The following is a 25,496-nucleotide window of genomic DNA, read 5'->3' as shown; positions in this document are numbered from 1 at the left end:
CTTTCTGTCCTCCGTCTCTCCGTCCCCTCCTCCCCCAGTAAACCTGACATTTCTTTCTTTCCTCCGTCTCTCCGTCCCCTCCTCCCCCAGTAAACCTGACATGTCTTTCTTTCTGTCCTCCGTCTATCCGTCCCCTCCTCCCCCAGTAAACCTGACATGTCTTTCTTTCTGTCCTCCGTCTATCCGTCCCCTCCTCCCTCAGTAAACCTGACATGTCTTTCTTTCTGTCCTCCGTCTATCCGTCCCCTCCTCCTCCAGTAAACCTGACATGTCTTTCTTTCTGTCCTCCGTCTATCCGTCCCCTCCTCTCCCAGTAAACCTGACATGTCTTTTTTTCTGTCCTCCGTCTATCCGTCCCCTCCTCCCCCAGTAAACCTGACATGTCTTTCTTTCTTTCTGTCCTCCGTCTATCCGTCCCCTCCTCCCCCAGTAAACCTGACATGTCTTTCTTTCTGTCCTCCGTCTATCCGTCCCCTCCTCCCCCAGTAAACCTGACATGTCTTTCTTTCTGTCCTCCGTCTATCCGTCCCCTCCTCCCCCAGTAAACCTGACATGTCTTTCTTTCTGTCCTCCGTCTATCCGTCCCCTCCTCCCCCAGTAAACCTGACATGTCTTTCTTTCTGTCCTCCGTCTATCCGTCCCCTCCTCCTCCAGTAAACCTGACATGTCGCGGCTGCGGTTGGCGGCGGCGTGCGCCCTGCTGAAGCTAGCCCAGGAGCCCTGCTACCACGAGATCATCACTCTGGAGCAGTACCAGCTCTGTGCGCTTGTCATCAATGTAAGAACACACACACATCACTCTGGAGCAGTACCAGAGGCCTGTACTACAAAGCAAGATTAGTGGTTTAGCGAGGTAACTTCAGGTTTAACCCTGGTTTAGCCGTACTACAAAGCAAGTTAACTTCTTACCGACATATATTTCCATAGCAACTTATGCTTCTCACTTAACCTGGTCCGCAGCAGGTTAAGTTGCAAGGATAAGATTAGACCTTAAATACACCGCCCACGAACCAATCGAATCAGCAGTTTGGAAAAATGGCCAACCCCTTTCTGGACGAGGAAGGAGCACGAATTGTAATGTTGAATTAACCAAGGACTAAAGCCTTGCACTTGTTGCAGGCTACATTTTAATTAAGCCCTACTTACCACTTTGGAATATGTTTTTATATATTAATTTTTGTGCTCTCAAGTAGCCTAGATACGTTGTTTGACCCCGCTGATCGATTGCAGCTGAATAGTGAGTGGAGAAATATCACTAAACCGGCATAAAAAGGTTACATAAACGTCTCCAAAGCGCACGGTGCCATGTGCGCAACGGAGCTGAGACTGACGTTGGGTTGGAATTGAAATGGTCATACAGCCTACTACATCTAAGCAATTTAATATGGGATCACCTGCACACAGGCGATCCCATATTAAGATGATTCATATCTAGGCTACTCCTGCATTTTGCAGCTGCAACTGTGTTGCTTTTGGCCTGTATGATGTGATTGAACTTCATATTTCCAGCATCATTATATGAAATATGGAGATATGCGACTCTGCTGACATTACAATAGCCATGTGACCACAAAATAGGCTAGTTCAATGAAAAAAAAAATCAATGAAAACTATGCCCGCATTGTCTCAATTCAGTTCAGCAGTTTTCTCTTTTATAGGCTATTAGGATATCATTATTTTATATATGAATTATTCGATGAAATCACTGATCAAAGTAAATCAAATGACTGATGTGAATACAAGCGTCAGCTTTAGACAGTCTTTCAGCAGACTATATCCAACGCGGATTTTCATTCTGACAGGCTACATTAAATATCCGCTAAAACTCTGATCACTGCCCTTTCATTGAACGAGGAAATGGGTGTGCCTGCCTTGTCAACTCAGCTGTTCATAATGTGATTGGCCACAAAATAGGCTATTTTTTATAAATGAAATATATGCCCGCACGTACCGTGTCGATTCAGTTCAGAAGCATTTTTTTATTGTATTATCATTCTTTTTTTTATTGATTAGCCTATAGGAATTATTCAATCAGTGCGACTAAACACATCATGAGATCATTATTATTCATTGAGCCTAAATGGTCTATACATACGGATTTTGGACTGAGATAGATTACACATTGCTTCCACAAAAGACTGTAGATAGAGAGCTGTAGATAGCCTACGAAACCGCTCTTCAAAGAAATTACTGGTGTGGATAAAAGTGGTCACTTTAGACAGTCATTCGGGAACAGTAATAATATCCAACGCAGATTTGTATTTGCGGTTTCATTCAATGAGGAAATAGGCGTGTCTGGCACGGTAGGAGTTGGAGCAGTCCATATTGCACTGTGATTGGCAGTTGTTAAAAACCACGCCTCTTTTGCGGGCACGAGCTCCAGTGCACGGGCATTTTCATGTGCACGAGCTGTGAGCTTGATTAGAAAAACCTGGTTCGAGTTAACGAGTGCCAATCGACGTTCGTAGTACAAGTTAACTACAATCGAGCTGATCTCGTTTAGACAAACCAGATCAAGGGACAGATCCTGGATCTTCTTATACAACATTCGTAGTACAGGCCCCAGCTCTGTGCGCTTGTCATCAATGTAAGAACACACACACATCACTCTGGAGCAGTACCAGCTCTGTGCGCTTGTCATCAATGTAAGAACACACACACATCACTCTGGAGCAGTACCAGCTCTGTGCGCTTGTCATCAATGTAAGAACACACACACATCACTCTGGAGCAGTACCAGCTCTGTGCGCCTGTCATCAATGTAAGAACACACACACTTCACTCTGGAGCAGTACCAGCTCTGTGCGCCTGTCATCAATGTAAGAACACACACACATCACTCTGGAGCAGTACCAGCTCTGTGCGCCTGTCATCAATGTAAGAACACACACACATCACTCTGGAGCAGTACCAGCTCTGTGCGCCTGTCATCAATGTAAGAACACACACACTTCTTTGATTATGGTTGGAAAGGTGTCAATAGTAGCTCGAATACTTGAGATTCTATATGGTTCTAAAGCAATACCGTTTTGAGTCTTTCATTTAATGTAAGGCTGTTTTGGATTAGGATTTTCTGTATAAGATTTGGATATCCCATCTGCTGTAATTATAATAAAAACCTCCTGATAATAATAATTTGTTTCCTCAGTACAATTACCCATAAACGAGAAGAAAACCCTTTGAGTTTTCTCACTGCAGCATTCGCACTGTAACTCTTGAGATTTCTTACTGTATTAGTCCAAGAAAAGCTTTTCAATGCCATTTGTTACCTTTTGATGCCTTAAAATCCCACTGCTCCTAGGTCTAGGAGGTTTCCTAGTAGAGGATGGGTCAAATTCAGAGGATATGGGGACAAAGAATAACTTCAGTTAACTTGAAATTATTACCAGTAATAAACAAGAACAGTATAGCTGTATATTCTCACAGTTTCAGTTAAAGCTTCACAATAGTAAATATTTACTCCCTTTTATTAATTGGATGCTGTCAATAAAGCACAAAGTGTGTTTGTGATTTTTCTCCATGGCCCTCAGGTGTAGAGCCTAGAGGAGTGACGTTTCTCAGTGTGCTGCTGTCATTAAAAGCAGCACAGTGCCATTGTGCAAGGCAACTTTATTTATATAGCACAATTCATACCCACAGGCAATTCAAAGTGCTTTACAAATGGACAGATAACAAAACAGAAGAATAACAGATAAAAAGTAGTTCATTAAAAAGTGCATTAAAACAATGAAAGAGAATGTGTTAAATATACAAGTTTAAAAAGACAGGAAAGCCCATTTGACCAGTGCATTGCAACAGTGCATTTAAAACAGTGTAACACATGACAATGACATTTGAAAGGGGAAAAGTGTATTCTATCAGCTAATGAAAGCATCTGAGAAAAGTTTCGTTTTAACTCTTGATTTGAAACTGGTTATAGTTGGGGTACCTTTGATATCATCAGGAAGTTTGTTCCAGAGCCGAGCAGCATAACAGCTAAAAGCTGCTTCGCCATGTTTAGTTCTGATAGTAGGTACTGCCAACATATTTCTCTTTAGCGATCTAGGAGGTATGTACTGACAAAACATATCTGAGAGGTATTTTGGTCCTGCCCCATTTAGTGATTTAAAAACAAGCAGCAGCGCTTTAAAATCAGTTCTGTGATGTACCAGAAGCTGGTGTTAAGCTGGTGTAACGACTTAAATATAAACTGGTGTTAAGCTGGTGTAACGACTTAAAGTCCCTGGAAACCAAAATCCACAAAAACGTTCTAACTATGTTATTTAGGGTCTTATGTTAGTAATTGTGTACCTCAGAAATTATTATACATTACTTTCAACCCAAAGCCTTAAAATCGACACTTTTCTATAAGATTCTACAAGGTACTTCCTCATTGAAGAGAGCAGTGCGTGAGGTGCTAAAATGCAGGAGCTTATGACGTCATAAGCTCTATATAACCTTTGTACACGCGCGCAATCCGCACCCACCCTCCTTTTGTCCGTTCTTTGCCCCCAATGACAGCGCTCGCTCAGTGTCTGTCTGCCTCCCTCCCTCCTCCCCTCCTGTCTGCCGAGCGCTATGCTTCTCTCTCTCTCTCTCTCTCGACTAGTGAGAGAGAAGGCAGCATAGCGCTCGACACAGCCTGGTGACGCGAGGTTGGTTACTCACACACACACACACACACACACACACAAACCATCTCTCTCTCTCTTTCTCTCCCTCTCTCTCCGAGAGAGACAGAGAGAAATTTCCCTGCTGCAGACGGGACACGCCCACACAGTCCGCGGGAGAAAATACACTCTAAAAAATAATTGATTCTCATGACTTTTGCCACGACTGTCAAACCTAAATTTATATACTTTGCGACGTTCATCATCGTTCAAATTTGGCTGGTGGCTTATTAACATAGGGTCCTGTGATGTGATGAACTCAAAATGCTAAATAATAATAAAATATTTCTGGTTTCCAGGGACTTTAAATATAAACTGGTGTTAAGCTGGTGTAACGACTTAAATATAAACTGGTGTTAAGCTGGTGTAACGACTTAAATATAAACTGGTGTTAAGCTGGTGTAACGACTTAAATATAAAATGGTGTTAAGCTGGTGTAACAACTGGTGTTAAGCTGGTGTAACAACTTAAATATAAACTGGTGTTAAGCTGGTGTAACAACTTAAATATCGGGTATAAGCTGCAGCTGTTTGATGGTCTTTTTAGGAAGGCCTGTAAAAAGAGCATTGCCGTAGTCGACCCTACTAGAAACAGGCATGAATGAGTTTCTCAAAATGATGTTTTGACATGAGGCCTCTATGTTTGGCTATGGTTTTAACATGGTAAAAAGCTGATTTAGTTATTGCTTTAACATGGTGAATTAAAACGCCAAGGTTTTTAACGCTTTGGTTTAACATTGGGTATCATTTTCATTTCAGTAACCAGCCCTGCTCCACCTTGGTCCTTTAACACCCCTTCCTCCCCCCTGTTACCTTCCCTTGTTTCTCCAAACGACAAAACCATCTGGTCATCTCTCTCTCTCTTCGTCCTCGTAATCATGATCACTGTTTCCATCTGTCTCTCCTCCTCTCTCCAGGACGAGTGCTACCAGGTGCGCCAGTGTTTTTCCCAGAAGCTCCAGTGGGGCCTGTGCCGCCTGCGGCTGCCCCTGGAGTACCTGGCAGTGTTTGCCTTGTGTGCCAAGGACCCAGTCAAGGAGAGGAGGGCTCACGCTCGCCAGTGCCTGGTGAAGAACGTCAACGTCCGCCGGGAGTACCTCAAACAGCACGCCGCCGTCAGCGGTAAGGAACAGGAACATACCTGCCTTTTCTTTTCTTAATCAAACAACAAACGCTGCTTCAAAAAGGTTATAGCTAACAGTAGGCCTGCACAATATTAGGAAAATCTGCAATGGGCGATAACATTGTTCAATATTGCGATGATGGTATGTCTTGCGATAAATGAACATGCTTTAATACTGTTAACATAGACCCATAAACATTGAATAGCCTATGCCCACACGCATGGCTCTCTGTAACTACACACAGCGTGTTTGGGCTTTGGTGGAGGTGGGGCACAGCGCACCTCTGCAAAGGGAAAGGTGTGATAAAAAAAATTAAATTATTTTTGTTATTCATTGCCTTTCAGGCAGTAATAGTAATTCATTGTTTTTGTGTGTGAAATGGCTGAACGATATTTTCTGTGTCCTCACAGAGAAGCTCATCTGCCTCCTGCCGGAGTACGTGGTGCCGTATGCCATCCACCTGCTGGTCCACGACCCGGACTACGTCAAAGTACAGGACATCGAGCAGCTCAAAGAAATCAAAGAGTAAGTAGTGCATGGAAAAGATGAGCTGATGTTGATTATGATGAGGAGGTTGATGATAACGCTGATGGTGAAAGGTCTAGAAAAATACAAATGAAGAGATTTTTGTTATAAATGTTAGAAAATATGATACTCTTATTAAATTATGCAAAATTGAGCTGCACAATTATGGCTAAAATGATTAACCTGATTATTTTTGCTGAATCTTATGATCGCTGTTATTCTCACTGATCAAAGAAAATAATCTTACTGCACTTTTTGCATTTTATTGGTAATTGTTGATTGTTTTAAAGTACAATAAGTGTGTGGATTGTTTCAGTGTTTCCAAAATACCAGTATTTGACAATGTATTGTTTGTTTGTGGAATACTTAAACTAAAAATAAAAGGGTAAACTAAAATCGATCTATTATAAACAATGAATGATTCTGTTCTAAGGGTAAAAGTGTATTTTACAGCGTGCATTCAGGAGACAGAGGTACCACCACTCACTGTGGAGGGAGGTCAGGCCATAGTCTCAAGGCCGACTCCCTCATTACACCCTCTACTACTGCAGTCTTTGTCCTCTAAGGAGGGACACTCAGAGGTGTTGGGTTTCTTATCGTTATTACCAGGCCCAAGCCATAACATAACTCAGTGCAATAAGCTTCTTCAACTGTTATTACCAGGCCCAAGCCATAACATACCTCAGTGCAATAAGCTTCTTCAACTGTTATTACCAGGCCCAAGCCATAACATAACTCAGTGCAATAAGCTTCTTCCACTGTGTTTTCCATCAGCATTAACTCTTAAAAGCATATTGACTAAGCCAGCAGCTGTTGGCACCTACTAACCTTATGAACACTAGGGTTGTGTTTGGAGGATTTCTACTGAGGTCAGGGGGGGAGGTAGAAACATTTCTATAATCATGTGAATTAAATATATATAAATAAGTTGCTGTATGTTGATGGCGAACTCTGCCCACCTCCTTGTTAGGTCTCTGTGGTTTGTTCTGGAGATCATCATGGCCAAGAATGAGAACAACAGCCACGCCTTCATTAGGAAAATGGTGGAGAACATCAAACAGACGAAAGACGCCCAGGCCCCCAACGACCCCAAGACCAATGAGGTACGGGACACATGCACATCCACATACATCCATCACAAAAGGGTTTGATTGTGTGCTGTGTCTTTGTGTCCATTTCTAACTCCTGACACACACTTTGCTGTGTCTTTGTGTCCATGTCTACCTCCTGACACACACTTTGCTGTGTCCTTGTACAGAAACTCTACACGGTGTGCGATGTAGCCATGAACATTATCATGTCCAAGAGCACCACCTACAGCCTGGACTCGCCCAAAGACCCTGTGCTGCCCTCACACTACTTCACCAAGCCCGACAAGGTGGGTGTCTGTCTGTCTGTCTGTCTGTCTGTCTGTGTCTGTGGGTGGGTGGGTGACGAGCCTGAGGAACTCAAAATGACCAAAGCATTATTTTTGTTAGTGTTTTCATTGCCAGTAAGAGATCTAGTTATTTCTTTCTTTCTTTCTTTCTTTATTTATTTATTTATTTATTTATTTATTTATTTATTTATTGTTGTCTGCACACAGATAAGCTCTCTGACACGAGATTCTGGTTCATTTTCAGAATTTCAGCAACACAAAAAACTATCTCCCACCAGAGATGAAGGCGTTCTTCACACCAGGAAAGGTAGGCTGCATCAGGAGTTTGCCCCTGAAACGGTCATATTGGCTTTATACTTGATTATTTGAGGTGTGTATCTCTTTTTTTTCTTTTTCTTTTTTGTTTCTTTGTTTGTTTTTGCCACAACATTTTGTGAAATCATGTCGTAATATGTGTCTTTCCTTTTCCAAATCTCGCTCCCTCCGCCTCAAGCCCAAGACAGCTAACGTTCTGGGTGCTGTAAACAAGCCGCTGTCCTCAGCAGGCAAGCAGCTCCAGAGTAAAGCTTCTCGCATGGAGACGGGCAGCAACGAGGACCCCACCTCCAACCCCAGCTCCCCACAACGCAGCAAGACCAGGTAGAGCACACACACACACCTCCAACCCCTGCTCCCCACAACGCAGCAAGACCAGGTAGAGCACATGGAATCACACACACACACACACATCCAACCCCAGCTCCCCACAACGCAGCAAGACCAGGTAGAGCACATGGAATCACACACACACACACACACATCCAACCCCTGCTCCCCACAATGCAGCAAGACCAGGTAGAGCCACACACACACACACCTCTGACCCCACCTCCAACCCCAGCTCCCCACAATGCAGCAAGACCAGGTAGAGCACATGGAATCACACACACACACACACACACACACACACACACACACACACACACACACACACATCCAACCCCAGCTCCCCACAATGCAGCAAGACCAGGTAGAGCACATGGAATCACACACACACACACACACACACATCCAACCACAGCTCCCCACAACGCAGCAAGACCAGGTAGAGCACATGGCATCACACACACACACACACACACACACACACACACACACACACACACACACACACACCTCTGACCTCTGACCTCCCTGTGGAGTGGGGCAAGTGAAAGCAGGACCTCCATACAGGGTCAATAAAGTAGCAAGTTATAGGGCTGGGCAATATGGCTTCAAATCAACGTCACGATTATTTCAAACTTTTACCTTGATTATTATTAATGAACAATCTGCTATCTGAAATGCTTTCTTTTAACACTGCCACATAGTAGACAAGGTCTGTACTATTTGTTGGTGTTTTCTGTTTTCAAGTACCCGTCACTGCAGTGTGCAGAACCGTGTGGGCATAGTCAATGTTTGACTGCCCACTTTTTTCTGGGGGGAGGGGGGGAGTGTTGTGCATGATCGTATGCATTGGGGAAAGTATTGACCGAATTACCATTAATTTAATTAATTAATGAATTGAATTAATTCGGTTAGATGTTCTAGATATCAGTTTCGATACATTTTCGGTTAATTGCCCAGCCCTGCCCAAGTTATCATTCTATTTTGTATTATACAAAATAGAGGATGCTTTGATCCAAAGTGCATACAGGAAGAAAGTAACTCCTAACATGGATAATGCTGTTTTCATGCTCTCTTACATAGGCCAAAGACAGCTCTCCTGCACTGCCAGTTAATACAGCTTGTACTCTGTTCCAGGCATGACAGTGCGGAGATGGACCACAGTGAAAACGAGGACATTAGTTTAAAGAGAGGGGACAACGCTGACAAGGTATCAAACCTCTACATCAGCTCCCTCTCTTCCCTGACTCATATCCTCTCTCTCTCTCTCTCTCTCTCTCTCTCTCTCTCATCTCTCTCTCTCTCTCTCCCTCTCTCTCTCTCTCATCTCTCTCTCTGTCATCTCTCTCCCTCTCTCTCTCTCTCTCTCTCTCTCTCTCTCATCTCATCCTCCTCCTCCACTCCAGACACAAATGGCCTCTATTGTTTTTTTGTTTCCCCCCATCATAATCTTTTTACTGCATTTTAATCAAGTCTTTGATTAATTTGCAGTGAATGAATCAGACTTAAGTGAATTCAAACAGACATGACATGGTTGTCTATTGACCCCCCCCCCCCCCCCAGTATTTTATTTTTCAATTTTCAGAACATCAAAAAACAAAAACAAACAAACTCAGACACAGGAAAAGAAAAGAAAGAAAAAGCATACATATTAGAGATGCGCGGATGAGCTTTTATTATGCCATCCTAATCCGCGTGTATGCATGAACCGTCCGCCCGCCATAAATCGGCACAAATTATTTCATACTATTTATAGATCCGCGCCCGCCATGCACCCGACGCTATAAACGCTATAAAAGGAGCGAACTTACGGTTTCTGCCGCCGTTGGTGCGATCGCTGCAGTCCAAGACTCCAAATAAACTTCCATGCTGTATTATGTCCAGTCCACCACTTGCCCTCATGTAGTTTACTCGGCTAACGCTATAGATTTAAGTTTATTTTACTTGATTGCCTCATTGTATGGGAAAATACGAACGTGTCTTATCTTCTAACACGTCTTCAGCGGAGACTCCTTTTTGAGGGTGACATCATTGACCATATATGGATGTGGACGAAAAGTGGAACCTAGCGACCTAGCACATGGCTATTGTTTGGTTTACGGCCGTGGGTCCTTTGGCGGATCTACAATAGGTGACTAAGAATGTGCCTGACGAAAAATGTAACTTAAAATACGTTTATAGACTAGAGAACGTAATTAATATTATTTTTCCTCATTAATGATACATCGTTTCAACTGCCCGCAACCCATCCGCTATTAATCAGAATGTTTATTTTTATGATCCGGCCTGCTCGCGGGGCAGGATATCCGTGGTCAGCGCGGTTATAACTGCGGCCCGCGCATCACTAATACATATATGTCGACATTCCAATATTACAACGTGGTGCTACCAGCCGCATGAGGTGCTTACGTGCTTGTAAGAGATGTTGTGCATGGGATCCCACACTAGGGGTCTATGAGAAACCAGCCGGGGCAAAGTCACCCGTCGCCCCCTAACCTCGTCAAGGTAGGCCAGAAACGGCTCCCAGATCATTAAAAATCTTTGAAGTGAGTTGGTCCTCAGGAAGCTGAGTCTCTCCATCCGAATAACAGAGATCACATCCGCCAACAGTTGTCCCCTGTGTCAGAGACTGTTGCACAGCTGTAGGGAAGTTCAGAGAGGACTCACAGCAGCCGAAGATGGCGAGTTCCGCCTCCGGCTGAAGCGTTATTTTGTAGGCCTTAGAGTAGCAATCAAATATTTTGGCCCATCCTGTCAGTGAAAGGCAGAACCAGAAGGCATGAGACAGAGTGCCCTCTGACAATGGTCTGTATTGTTAATCAGAAATGACACAGTAGGTTGAAATGGACGTGTTGCTAGGGTCTGGTGAAGTGCCTCACTCTGCTACTGGTTGTAAACCCTTGTGTCACTGTCTTTTGTTTCCGCTGTGCAAACACAAACTGGATTTAAGGGGCACTTTACACGTGGACGGTTTCCTATGGTGACGGGGAATTATTGTATCGTTAGTACCTCCCTTTTAGACGGCGACAGCGAATTCGCGCTTAGGAAACGACACACTTTGGAACCACCCTCCAGAGTGGAATTGTTTGACACGCTTCCCGCTGAGGGCTCCATGTAATCGATTTGGAACGGCACATTTCAGAAACTCTGACGTGCCTGCGCACGCGACACACGGATTACGCCATAGCCGTGCGCGAGTTGGCAACCAAATAAAACGTCAGTATGAATGAAGTTTGGCAACATTCAGAATTAAGCTACACTGCGGCCAACTTCAGTTACATGTTCATAACGTTACTGCTGCGAGGAGCCGATGGCTGTACCCAGTCGGCATTTAACGTTAGTTACAAAAGCACGTCGACAGTGTTTTCTCACTGCCAGTAGCCTACAGTAGGGTTTGACAGATGGCACACTCAGCGCTCCCGGTCCTCGCTGCTCATTAAAGATTTCCAATAGGCGTTATTCTGATAAACTGGTCACATATTTTGCATTCTCACCCGACAAATATTATAACTTTAAAACAGTTTGGGTTTTTTTTAGCTTGAAAACAGCTTTTTGGCAAGTCTAAATGACTGCGGAAAGCGTACTCTACTTCCGCGTTTAAAACCGGAAAGACGATTACGAAATTACGTCATGCAGAAGCGTCCTTGTATGGGCAAAGAATAAGGTGATCACACTGCCACCTAGCGACCTGGCATGTACATTACGCTGTTTTAAAAATTCAACAGCGCTCATGTAAACAGGGAGAAGGTGTGAAGGAAACTCTATTGTGTCGTTTCTTCCAGAAACTGTCCTCGTGTAAAGGGCCCCTAAATCGAGATAAGCTTGACAAGTACAAGTTGCATAAACTGTGATTAGTACCAGCATTAAGACCTGCAGGACCACCTTGTCTTTGTCTTTTATTCTGAGTTCCTATCCATGTTATTTCTAGATGCCATGATGCCTTACGTGAAATATGGGTGCTTCTTCCGGTGTAATCCTCCCAGACCCCCCCTCCCCCCTTACGTCGCTGACACAGACACAACATACTGTAGCCCGTAGATCTCCGTGAAGTGAGCAACAATCTCCCACAATTTGACTTCCGGTTTAGCGATTCTAACCCTAAACCCCCGTGGCGCGTCCAGCTTGGCAAAAATATATAATATCCAGAGTTGTTCAAAGAGCAACAGAAATAGCTGATGTGATCGATAAAATGATTATATTCCCTCAAATAAGTCATCAAACGAGTGTATTTATTGTGACAAGCAATTCTTTTTTTCCCAGCGTCAGAGTTTTAAGAGGAAATGCACCAGCTGCAACAATCAGTCAAGTTCTAAACCGGACCTTGCACCCATAATTATTTTACAGCGGGGCATTCAAAAATAAGGTGGATAGCAGTCGAACTTGGTTTCTTTGTCAGAGAACAAGGAAATATTGATCACTACAAAAAGTGAACATAAACAATGACTTGGAATTTGATAAATTCCCTGGGGAAGTTGAGGAATATTAAGGGATTTTACAAATGGGTCACTTGACAGGAATGTACCAGAAAGTATTTTTAAAATTGTACTTCATTTTATTATACTCTAGACCAGTGATCCTCACTATTTTTTCGATGAGAGCCGCACTGGCAGGACAAAGTCAATAGTCAGGAGAGCCACTTTTACCGCCAAACGCCACCGCAACCAAGCACATCTGCCTACATTTTTTTTTATTGTTTTCCAAAAATATATACAGTATGTATATTTTTTATTTTTCTGAATTCTATGTTTGACTGTTTATGCTATTTTTAATAATCAGAAAGTGTCTACTCTAATAATGTGATGAATGAATGAATAAATAAACAATAAAATATAACAGTAAATTTGTAATGTTGCAACACAACATTGCACTTTTTTTAATCAAATGCTTCAATACAGAGTAAAAACAAATAGGCTACATAAAAAAGCAATACGGCCACAAAGTGCTGAATAAATTCTAGTCTTGAATCTGCTGCAGTTTATTGAGTTGCTTCCTGTCTGAAGGCGGGCTCTGAGTGAATTAATTTAGTACAGAGTAGTTTACGCTTTTATTTTGAAGGCAGAAAGGGGAAATGCTACGTGTGAACTGACGCTGGTCTGTCAGTCTGCTAGCGAACCATGTAGCGAACGCGCTAGCAAAGACGTACGTTAGTCAGTAAGTCCCTGCTCATAGACTGCGCTGTGTGAAGCAGACCTCTTTGGATTAGAAAAGTAGGCTAAGGAGAGAACAAATCTGCCATCAGCCATAGCGTTTTGTCTGGTTTATGGTGAGTTTCCACCCCCATTTGGTGCTCAAGAGGGCCAGCAACCTGGCAACCCTGCAGTTTTTTTGACACCGCAGTGAGGGACTGTCTGAGCAGCAGTGAGGGGACTGTCTGACCAGCAGTGAGGGACTGTCTGAGCAGGTTTTGACAGTGAATTATGTATATCGGCTGCGAGCCGCCAACTAAATCTTCTAGAGCTGCAAAATTCCCGTGAGCCGCGCAACGAGGAACTAGGCTCTATACTATACTTTCATTTTATTTTCATACATTTTATTTTATTACACATTTGTTGCTTTACTTGCTGGTTTTCAGCTGTTTCTGTCCACAGAGCTTGCTGAACACATAAACAAACCAGGAATAACCTTGAAAAGCGCTCCATCCTGGTCATGGACAGTCATAGATTTCCCCCCCCCCCCGAGAGCCACAGTGGGTATCCTGTCCTTCCTTGTTAACCCTTTGCTCTTCCTGCCATAGGACAGCGAAAAGCCTCGCGGTCGCAAACGTGTCGTGGCCTCCAGTGACGACCAGGACAACAAGCCAAAGCGCGGGCGCAAGAGGGCGGCAGCCAACACGACCGCGGCGGCGGAGTCCGAGGACCAATGGGACGAGGACAACCGGCCGGAAGACGAACAGAACAGCCCACCCAAAAAAGGCAGAGGCAGGGGCCGGCCTCCAAAGTCGGCCACGCCCAGCCAGGACACGCCCACGCCCCCCACCAAGGGGAAGAGGGGGCGCAAGAAAGCGGCTCCTCCTCCAGAGGAAGAGGAGGAGGAAGAGGAGAAGGCGGAGGAGGAAGAGGAGGAGGAAGAGGATGACAAGAGCAGCCAAAACACAGAGGTGAAGACCAAGGGAGGAAGACAAACCAGGACGCCACGACGCTCACAGCAAGGGTGAGTGGGGAGACGCTCTGGTGTCAGTTCATTCAAACCTTGTTCTATAGCCCTCTTCCGGGTTCGGCATACGCACCAAGTGATTTCATCCGTCCAGGGATTCCGTTAGCCGGCTTTTAGCCGGTATTTGTTGCCGTGGGCCGGCAAATTAAAAGGTCACCGGCTCAAGTGGCCGGGTTAAAATATGCCAGATAAATAAATTCCTTACAGTATATAAAATAGCCTAATATTGTGTGACCTATAGCCTAAGTGATGTTGCCAATAAGCTACGACTTAAATAGACATATAAGCTAATATTTTTTCTGCCCCCACTGTTATGTTGAGTGTTTGGTGATAAATACAAAAGTAGCAGATGCTTTCTTTACTGTAGCCCGCCGTTCAAAAGCCGCACACGCAGCATCAGTCCCGCCAGCCAGTGCTGGACCCCACTGTGACTTGACGCAGCAGGAAACCCAAACGTCAAAAGACATCCCTTGCTAGGCCAGTCCTTTTTTTAATCTAGATCGTGCAGCCACAAGTACTTCAGCCGAGGCCAGCAAGACGGCAGGAAAGCGTCAAGCACCTGCTATTCTTCCTCAAGAAGAAACAGAAGTGTGCCTGCCGCCGTCAAAAGCGAAAGAGACCCCACGTAGGCTGTCAATTTAGCGGAGGTCAAAAGCCTTTATACCTACGTCGGGCGAATCAATCAATCAATTAATCGCTCACGCGTATGATGAGGAGATTAATCAAAATGCTTACCACAAATAAAGCCAAATGGGAGCCGAGAACGAGTGCAGGAGAGCTGACGCAGGTGCCAGGTGTGGAGTGGGAGAGATCAAGGTCGCTTTCACATATAAGCTGGTGGACTCGGTGCGATTCAGGGGGGTGAAGTTGCAACATTGTTGCGATTTTAATTTGGTCTGGTTCACTTTCACACAGCAATTTGTCACAAGTCACCAAACTTTCTGAAGAATGTCAGGTGGTCGAAACAGTCATTCGTCTATTGAACAGAATAGAGAAGGGAAATCTCTCCTCTCTTCAGCAGGCTTCTTGCCTGGCTGAGGGCTGACTGAACAACAGAAGTGAATCCGCAAAACACAAACCATGGAGCAACACCACCTGCGATATTGGGATTTCTGGTTTTACTTAGGTGTTACTATCAAATAAATATTTAACAAGAATGTGCTCAATATGAGCAGCAGATGAGGCAGCAAGCTGTTGAACATTTCATTCTGCAGATGAGAGTAGCCTACATAACAAAGGAGATAGGCAAGCCGGCCAGCTGTTGAGAAATGTGATGTTGTTATGACGACGAACATCACGACACGGCACGCAGGTACTGTACACGTGTGCACGCCGCAGTGTTTGTTTTGCTCCCTTCTACCGTCTTCTACTCATGATGCACTGCATGAGTGCATCAGATGCACTGGCGCTCTTGTGTTTAGTCCGTTTTGCTTTCACACAACACACGAACCGCGCCAGGGTTCACTTGGGAGCGAATCGAGGCCCATGTTTTCAAGCGGACCAGAGTTTGTTAGTTTGTTCCGCCACAGAGTTTGTTTGTGCTTTCACACCACCCCAAACGAAGCGCACTATCCAAGGAAACGAACTCTGGCGCGGTTAAAGCGGACTAAACAGCTTATATGTGAAAGCCACCTAAGGTGCGTAGCCTATTGCTGGAGATTCAAGTTGTGTGCTGTCTGCACTGACACTGTCGCACTTATTACTTTTAGCTACGTTGTTTTTTCATCAAGGCAATGTCCAGAAGATATGGGTTCATGAGTGTCTGCAAATGCAGATAGATAGGCTACAGTAGGAGCATGCATGTTGTCTGTTTCAATAACGAAAGCGGCCTTACCGAGAATGACGTGCCTGTTTAAAGGAAACAATTATTTTATAACATCCTTTTTTTAATAGTGGCCGGTAAACCGGTTAGCGGCTGCATTGGCCGTCTGGAAAAATGCCTAGCGGAATCCCTGCATCCGCCATTCATTTTTCCATAGACATCTCGTAAAATGCTTATAAAAATAGTTTTACTTCGTCAAACCAAGCGATTCAGCTATATTTAGAATCAGGAGAGACCATCGAACATTTCACTGAGACCAAAAAAAAAGAAAAATTCTTTAACACGTTTTTGTCGTCCCCCCCAAGTGAAATGTTCTATGGCCTCTGCTGATTCTAAATATAGCTGAATCGCTTGGTTTGACCAAGTAAAACTTTTTTATAAGCATTTTACGAAATGAATGGCAGATAATACCTTTGGTGCGTATGTCAAACCTGGAAGAGGGCGTGACTTTAGCACTCTATAAGCCAAAGCCAGGCCTGGGCTCATGACTCATCATGGCTTTGTGTTTGTCTGTGTTCCTCAGCTCCGAGTCGGCAGAGTCCACACCACAGAAAAGGAGAGGGCGTCCGCCCAAAGCAGCTCAGCCGCCCGCCAAGAAACCAGCGTAAGATGCACACCCTCTTTTGGCTTCCCTATAGACTACCACAGGGATACGCGTGGGCGGCGTTAAACAAGTGCACCCTATGCCCAGTTTAGAGAAGCAGTAGAGAGGAGGAGCAGAAGTCGGTTGTGTTGTTTTGAAAATGTTAAGAGAAAGAAGAAACTTCACATTCTGTCCTGTTTTCAACCTAATGTGAGTAACGTTACAAGTCTTCAACTGTGAATTCAACTCGCTTGTTGTTTCCATGAAGTCACTCCTAGGCACCGGTCCGGTCCGGTCCGGTGTACGAGCTTAAACCGGTTTGATTTCATGCAAACCGTCTGAACCGACGTGTTTCATTATGCCAGGAAATGGCAATAAATTACAAGGAAGGCAGCCTCAGCAACCTACATGTAATGTATCGACAGGGCTAAATCCAACTTGTATTGCATTAGTTAAGCAACATGACAACTGATTATTAATCTAATGTGTATTAGTTATGTAACGGATAATCAACGACTAGGTGATTATAATGATTTTAATGCAGGACGTGGAGGCGGTGTCGGGTGGTTGCCTCCGTGAAGGGCATTAAAATCGTTTAACGCAGGAGTTGATTGTCCCGCTTATACCGTGGTCATTTGGCAACAATATAAAATAAAAGCATTAGCAAATTTTTGGTGCAAGTTCAGCAATCAAAATCTAAAGTTTTTCACAAGCCATAACTCTCTTTACCTAGCAACACTTGGGAAACCGACTAATACCTGGAACAATCGTTTTATTTTGTTGAAGCTCGGCTCCCACCTATTGCCATCTCTGCGTGGTACACGCTATCGAATGCTCTTACTTTTTATTACTATAAAAGTGTCCTTTCCAACCATTGATTAGACCGTTGACAGGATGCAGACTGGACCCTTGGAAAATCCGGGGCGATCCTGACGGTCTCATGGTCTCCGATCCAATAGCTGGGGTCGAGGCGGGGCCCTCGCGCCTGGAAATTGGACCGGGAAAACCCCACTCTTACCTGCATTCAGCCACGGACAGACATGTGATATTATTGCTCCAGATTAGCGTTAGCTGCCTTGCCCGACCACTTTCACTTCAACTGCTCCCCGTATCTCGGCGTAGCGGACGGGAACCTCGGTCGTTGATTCTCCGGTCTGGAGGTTACCTTCGCCTGGGCGGTGAAAGTTGGAGGCAACAAAGCGAAGTGCTATTTTTGTCACGTGTCGGCGGCTTCTAGGAACAAGCCGGCCCGAGTGTCGTTGTATGCTTGCTAATTGAATTGCTCTCTAAACTAACCTCACGTAGAGATTAACTCTCCGCTGTAATAGCGTCACGTGTTTCGTAGCTTAGTCTTGTTCTTGTGTTGGTTACAGGTATTAGTCGCCACCCTCGCTGACTAGCTTGCTAGAGTTAAGACCCGCTAGTTAATAGCCTGCCGCCTACGCACACTCGGTCTGCCACGTTCCGTGGATTGTTATAACTCGCTTGCTTCAGTGTACCCACAAGGTGAAAAAGAAGAGGATTAGACGGTTACCCGTCTTGAAGCTAAGGATCGAATTGGAACGTTACGTGCGCCTGTCACTACTCGCTAGGTAGAACCGCGTGTTCCCCAGGATGGCTAGTGTTAACAAGGCGAAGCGCTGTGCGGCCCCCAAGTGTGGCGCGTGGCTGTCAGCCAAGGACTCGCACACGCTGTGTGTTGAATGCCTGGGCCAGGCCCACGCCGATAGCTGCCTCGGAGATCCGGACGCCCAGATTAACACTGGCTAACCAGTGACACACTTGAAGTGCTCCCCTCCTACCAAGTATGGACATCCTACATGTAATAAATAAATAAATAGAATCTCTTTATTTTTTCACAATTTGAAATCACACAATTTATCAGTGAAATACTGTAATTTATAGATTCATTATGCGCTAACTTTTTTTTTTTTTTTTTTTTACTGATACGCTTAAATTAACCCAGTGGCAATCATATTCTGGTTTATTTCAAGAAAAACATTTTGGCTACTGGAAATTGCAATTGGCTGGTAACTTTAAAATCTAGCAGCCATATTGGCTGGTGATCAAAAAAGTTAATTTCAAGCCCTGCAGGGAGAGCAGGTGGTGACATGGGAGTGAGTGAGAAAAGGAGCAAATATATATAGCTATTTTCACACATGAACTCCGGATCAGGTGAGGGTTGCTCCCCACTGAGCCTGCCCCGGATGATACGTGAAGTGTACCCTTTCACACATGAGGCATGTTGCATTCTCACATGAGTAGCACCTCCGCAGAGTTTGTAAAGTAGAGAGGGGGCGGGCGGCGGGGGTGGGGGAATTTGGGCATGACCACACAATGGGGAGTTATGAAAACTAAAAATACATCATGGGCGATAACTGCCTAACGTTCACGGCATATAATCGTTTGCGCATAACGTTAGTAAGTAATTAAATAAACAACCCTACAACTCACTCCCAGATGCATCGATTTCCTCGAGTCGCAAGCACTACAAACAAAACAGGTCTTTGCTATGTTCAGTCCTAAAATGCATCAAACCTACTAGAATTATACAGAATACAGGAAGCTAGACGTTTTTACCTTCAAAATAAAATAAATGTTGTATTACTTAGTAACAAAAAATCAGAATGTCGACTCACTACGGGTTAAAATTGACTTTTCGAAGGGAGCAGATATTCTTCCAGTTTATCTCCGTTCTGTATCTTTCGAAACACACACAAAAAAACATTATACGTGCATTTACTTTATTTAACACATTCACTGCCAGCTGTTTTTCAATACTGTAGTTAGCTTCTGCCAAGGTTTTTTTTTGAGGATTCTGGCTCATCTTTCAAGAGCCGAGGATTCGTTTCTGTTAGGATTTTGTGAACACACAATATCTCAAAAGAACTAATAGAATGTGTGCTTTCTCTGTCTAAAAGAGTTAGTTTGTAGAGTTAGTAGTTATGTAAGCATTAGCAGTTGAATACAGCATGGTTTCAGCGTCTGAAAATTTATTCTGAGATAAACGGCTTTTTGTGAAATTCGATAGAACAGTCACTTTAACCATTCATTTTTGGCATCAGTAAGACGTCAGACATCTAAACAATAGTTTTGAACAGTAATTTCCTCCATAACAGCAGGAAACCCCCCTCTGCTTCAAACTCCTCCCTCCGTGGGCGTTCTCCTCCGCCCTCCTTGGCTCTGCAGCGGGTCTGTCACAAACGAGTTGCTGCTGCCTGGCTGCTGCCTGTCAGTCTGGATGGGGCTCGCTGGATGGGGCTCGCTCGTTTCTTGGCGTTTCGGTTGAGAGCTCTGATGAAGCTCTTGCGATTCTGCGCTCATTTATGCTGCGTGTTTCAAAGTGTGCACCCAGTCTATTCTTGGAACCCCCCACCGTTGCCACCGCTGTGCATCAGTGCGAAAGCGAAAGCGTTTTCGCCATCCATTTTACAGTATGAGAACGGCTTCCTCGCGCTTTTCCCTGGAGTTTTGGCTCGCCTCTTTCTACTCTGGAGAGACATGTCGCCACTCAGTGGGTCGGTAAAATAGATTATACACATTCAATACCTCCAATATTTGTATAGGAGACGTAAAAGGGTTGGATCCACGTCCCACCGTAAAAAAAAAAAAAAAAAAAATTTAAGCCGAGATATCTCGTCATTGGCAGTCAACCGTTGGATTTTGTAAGCCGAGATATCTCGTCAATGGCAGTGAACGTGTTAATTGCCATTATTGCGAAGGTTATACCGGGAAGTTTTCGTTTTATACTGCCTGACTTGACGCTACTTGGAATTTGCGGTTCTGCCATTGAATCTTCACAAACGCTGTGTAAACGTTAAATCAAAGACATGAATGCAACCAGATCCAGATACCCTACCTAGCGATGTCCAATACTGGGAAGCGGGACGACCCTCGCGTCCAAAAATGCTTATTAAATGTTTGTGCTGTGCGAAGTAGGGATGGGCATTTCTAGCAAAAACACTATTCGAAATTCGCTGGCCAAATTCGAATTTAATTCGAAATTCGAAAATAAAAATAAAAATGTAAAAAAAATTAAAAATGTAATTTTTTTTTTTTTTTTTTTTTTTTGTGAGTGAAATGTTGCATTGTCTCCCCTGATTCTAAGTCTACGGCTTTATTAATTAATATAAAAAGCTTCTGCTGTGGATTTTTAGCTCAAACAAGCATTGCACCACTGAAGTAAAGAACATGTTACATGACATTGACATTTTCGAAAATAAAAAACAGTTTTGACAATCATGAGTGGTTCATTAAATATTTAGTAGGCTCAGGTCTGAGTGCCAAAGGGGTGCCAAAGTCACCCCCTCTCCCTCTTCATGGGATTTCATCCGCCATTCATTTTTCCATAAACCTTGCTTAAAATGCTTATAAAAATTGTTTTACTTGCTCAAACCAAGCGATTTGACTATACTTAGAATCAGGGGAGACAATGCAACATTTCACTCAATTTTTTTTTTTTTTTTTTTTTCGAATTTCGAATTTCGAATTTCAATAATAAAAGTCGACCTTGATAATAACGATTATTCGAAAATTCGAAATTCGATGCCCATCCCTAGTGTGAAGCAGACATGAAATCAGATCAGAGCCATGAGCCTTTCAATCCAGTTGGCTGTCGCACACGGAGCAGTTTTGAGCTTCATTTGGAAACCAAATGGCATGATGTGTTTTTTGCTCGCTCATTCACATCGACTATTTATATAATAATAATCTGTCACGATGTCTCTGTCCTCATGCACTCACTGAGCTGACTACCTTCACGGAGCTCTGGAGGGGGGGGGGGACAATACGCTTCTGCGACTACGGCTGGGGCTACACTTACCTCTGTCTAGGAGGAGGCTCCGCGGGAGCGCGCATGAGCCACGAAAATCTGTTCACACATGAGCCCCATGCGGATGGCCTCTAGATAACTCCTGAATTCCAAACATGTGTGAAAGCAGCTTATGATGGTTAAGACTGAATAATGACATCACAACCATCTAATCCTAGATACAGTATTCCTATACATCTGGCTGCAAATGACCAAAAATGTTAACCGGCGACTAGGGCTGCACGATTATGGCAAAAATCATAATCACGATTATTTTGATTGATATTGAGATCACGATTATTTAACACGATTACTCATTGACATTGAGAACATCATGAATTTATTGAACATTTACACTGGCTTTTTATTTAACATTGGATGTCTTTGGATTTTAGATATAATTGAAAATAAATAAGTGAAAATAAATAATAAAAGTGCAAAGATTTAGAAATAAAATAAAAACTAAAATAAATATACAGTATATGTAGGCCTACTATGTTGCAGTGAACTGCCACAACCAACTGCAACTATTAATCTACATTCAATATGTTGGTAAACATCTGAACTAGTAGTCCTTAAACCTCAAAACTAACCAAATGAGAACGCTAGTAACGTTCGTTTACATTACATTAAATTACTCATTTGGCAGATGCTTTTATCCAAATCGACTTACGTCGTTTAGGTTCATAATAGGCTATTGTTAATGTTTATCTGTGAGCTCGTTAGCTGTTGAATATGCGGTCGCATTGTAAAGAGTGTCCTGAATCGATGACTGTATGCCGTGGCAGTAACTACGGTAGATGGGGCTTTGTATTTTTGTTCGTTTAGCGTTTATTTCTTGGTCATAGACCACTTTGTGAGTGGATTTCAAATGATTAAAGAAAGAGGGAGAGGTCGTGTTGCGGGGTGCAGCCACGACCGCGCATATCTTGCACTGTTTGTTCCAAGTCTGTGGCTGTGATTGACAGGTGGGTCAAAACTTGCATCGCAATTCCGTGCTGTATATTCGCATCGCTCTTGATGTGTGGACCTTTAAACTAGGGATGGGCATTTCTAGCAAAAACACTATTCGAAATTCGCTGGCCAAAGTCGACTTTTAATCGAAATTCAAAAAAAAAATGTAAAAAAAAATAAAAAAAAATTGGTGAGTGAAATGTTGCATTGTCTCCCCTGATTCTAAGTCTAAGGCTTTATTAATTAATAGAAAAAGCTTCTGCTGTGGATTTTTTAGCTCAAACAAGCATTGCACCACTGAAGTAAAGAACATGTTACATGACATTGACATTTTTGAAAATAAAAAACAGTTTTGACAATCATGAGTGGTTCATTAAATATTTAGTAGGCTCAGGTCTGAGTGCCAAAGGGGTGCCAAAGTCACCCCCTCTCCCTCTTCATGGGATTTCATCAGCCATTCATTTTTCCATAAACCTTGCTTAAAATGCTTATAAAAATTGTTTTACTTGCTCAAACCAAGCGATTCGACTATACGGTACTTAGAATCAGGGGAGACAATGCAACATTTCACTCGCAAAAAAAAAAAAAAAAAAAAACTTTTTTTTTTTTTGAATTTCGACTTTCAATAATAAAAGTCGACCTTGATAATAACAACGATTATTCGAAAATTCGAAATTCGATGCCCATCCCTACTTTAAACTCGGCGAAACCATAGTGTTTCCACCCCACATACGTTGTTTTACCTCTCCTCTCGACCAGCGGCTCTCTTTCTGTGACTTCTCTCATCTTATTCTTGTGCTACCACGGAAATAAGCGGGGAGGAGAAACATGCAGCGGCTCTCTGTTCACATGACAGTCATTCCCAACTCGAGCGGTGTGTGTGTGTTTTGGGCTTTGGGGGAGGGGCCGAGCACACCGCTGCAAAGGAAGGGGTGCGCTTGATTTACAACACAAGACAGAACGAGAGTGACAAGAGCCGCAAAATCGTTCTATGTCGATTATCTTGTTTTCATAATCGTGGACAGCCCAAATCGTAATCATGATTAAAATTCGATTAATCGCCCAGCCCTACCGGCGACCAAATAAATCCCCCTCAAAGTCTATAAATCTCCCCAAAAACCTATAAATCCCCCCTATCTGAACAAAATAAGGGGAGAATTCCCCCCTAGTTTATAAGGGGGAATTCCCCCCTGATGTTTATGAGGCCTTTGGATTGACTGTGTGTTCCTTCCTGTGCTGTCCAGGCGCGGTGGACGATCGAAGGCAGCTGCTGCTGCTGCTAAAGACGAATCTGAAGAAGAGGAGGAAGACGAGGAGGAGCAGGAGGAGGAGCCAACACCGAAGGTACTGAAAGCATTTGAGAATAATTTGAAAATGCTAGGGGGAATGGTTAGGATAACTTTAGAAGAAGAAATGAATTTGTACAGTTATTTATCATCCACAAAGAGTTTTCATAGCGTTGCTACACATATCTGTAACATAATGTAGATTTGGAAACTACAGAAAATGATTTTGACCAATTGCAGGTCTTTAAACATAGAAAATGGGGGGGAAATGCGGGAAACTATGAGAAAGTTTGGAAATGGTCTACAAAGTCACTATCACACTACAAATGTCTTACTTCTGAAAGAGGTGTTGGCAGTATTATTAGCTTATAGTCAAAGGTGTAAAACACTGAGCGATCTGAAATGCTTTAAAGCCCCAATATGTAACTTTTTACCATAATATACCAGCTTTTAAATCATTTTGATGGTATACTGACTTCTAAGAGGGTGTGTCCTGTGCGGCCGACCCGGGTTCGAATCCGACCTGCGGTCCTTTGCCGCATGTCATCCCCTCTCTCTCCCCACCTTTCCTGTCTGCCTACTGTCCTATGTAAAAATAAATAAAGGTGAAATGCTAAAAACATAATCGTGCACTCCCCACCGGCCGTACGCCGATCGGCCTCTGCACACCGCGCCCCACCCCCAGGGGGAGGCGTCGGTGCGAATGGCCAACCTGAGCAGGGCACGGCCCAACAGAGTGCATCTCTTGAGAGGTAATGGGGGTCCGCCGACTTGCTCAATGCCCGCCGGGCCAGACACATCAGAGGAATCCTGCGCTAACGGTCCCTGCCTGGTCCAGGCGATGTCTGAGAAACCAGATCCGGAAAGGGCGCATGTGTAGCCATCCCAGCGGGAACATGTCTACCACTGAGGCCATAAGTCTCAACGGCCAAGGTGAGCTGGGCGTCTTGCACTGGCAGGGGCACCCCAACGAAGGGGGCAACATTTACAATTTACCAACGAAGGGAATGGGACCCAAGGAGAGCTCCTAACCGAACTCGGGCCCTGGCCACCGAGGACGGTGGGCTTGTCCCTAGAGCTACAAGCCGAAGGCTGGCACTGAGCCCAGACCCTGGCGCGCTGACCGGTGGGCTTGTCCTGAGCGCTGAAAACCGAGGCCAGGCCGTGGCCATGGACCAAGGTGCGCTGGGCCCCCTGCCAGGCTCCTTGCGCTTGCAGGGGGCGCCCCAAGGAGAGCTCCCAACCGAACCCGGGCCCTGGGCACAGAGGACAGTGGGCTTGTCCTTAGAGCTACAAGCCGAAGGCTGGCACTGAGCCCAGACCTTGGCGAGCTGACGCCCCTGCTGGACGTGTAGTGCCAGCAAGGGGCGGTATGTAGGGATGGGAATTGATAAGATTTTAGCGATTCCGATTCCATTTTCGATTCTGCTTATCGATCCGATTCCTTATCGATTCTCTTATCGATTCTCATTGGGCAAGGAAAAAAAAAAAGAGTACAAACGGGTTTATTAACATTAATTTTCTTTTATATTATTATCATTATAATTATGTATTCTTATTCAGCTCTG

The 25,496-nt window shown here is 44.0% G+C and overlaps 1 protein-coding gene across 1 annotated transcript in view; it reads left to right on the top strand.

Moving 5' to 3' along the window:
- Nucleotides 1-25,496, top strand: part of pds5b (PDS5 cohesin associated factor B) — a 179,585-nt gene that overhangs the window by 148,611 nt on the left and 5,478 nt on the right. Inside the window, exons 24-34 of the mRNA XM_083641614.1 lie at nt 655-778; nt 5,566-5,770; nt 6,183-6,297; nt 7,268-7,400; nt 7,556-7,675; nt 7,920-7,982; nt 8,169-8,314; nt 9,458-9,530; nt 14,055-14,470; nt 16,819-16,899; nt 23,887-23,986. Coding sequence (XP_083497740.1) covers nt 655-778; nt 5,566-5,770; nt 6,183-6,297; nt 7,268-7,400; nt 7,556-7,675; nt 7,920-7,982; nt 8,169-8,314; nt 9,458-9,530; nt 14,055-14,470; nt 16,819-16,899; nt 23,887-23,986 — 1,576 coding nt within the window. The remainder of the gene's footprint in view (nt 1-654; nt 779-5,565; nt 5,771-6,182; nt 6,298-7,267; nt 7,401-7,555; nt 7,676-7,919; nt 7,983-8,168; nt 8,315-9,457; nt 9,531-14,054; nt 14,471-16,818; nt 16,900-23,886; nt 23,987-25,496) is intronic.

The sequence above is a fragment of the Poromitra crassiceps genome (genome assembly GCF_964638095.1).
Source record: "Poromitra crassiceps genome assembly, chromosome: 1".
Lineage (NCBI taxonomy): Eukaryota > Metazoa > Chordata > Actinopteri > Beryciformes > Melamphaidae > Poromitra > Poromitra crassiceps.
This window is presented reverse-complemented; position numbering and strand designations above follow the sequence as displayed.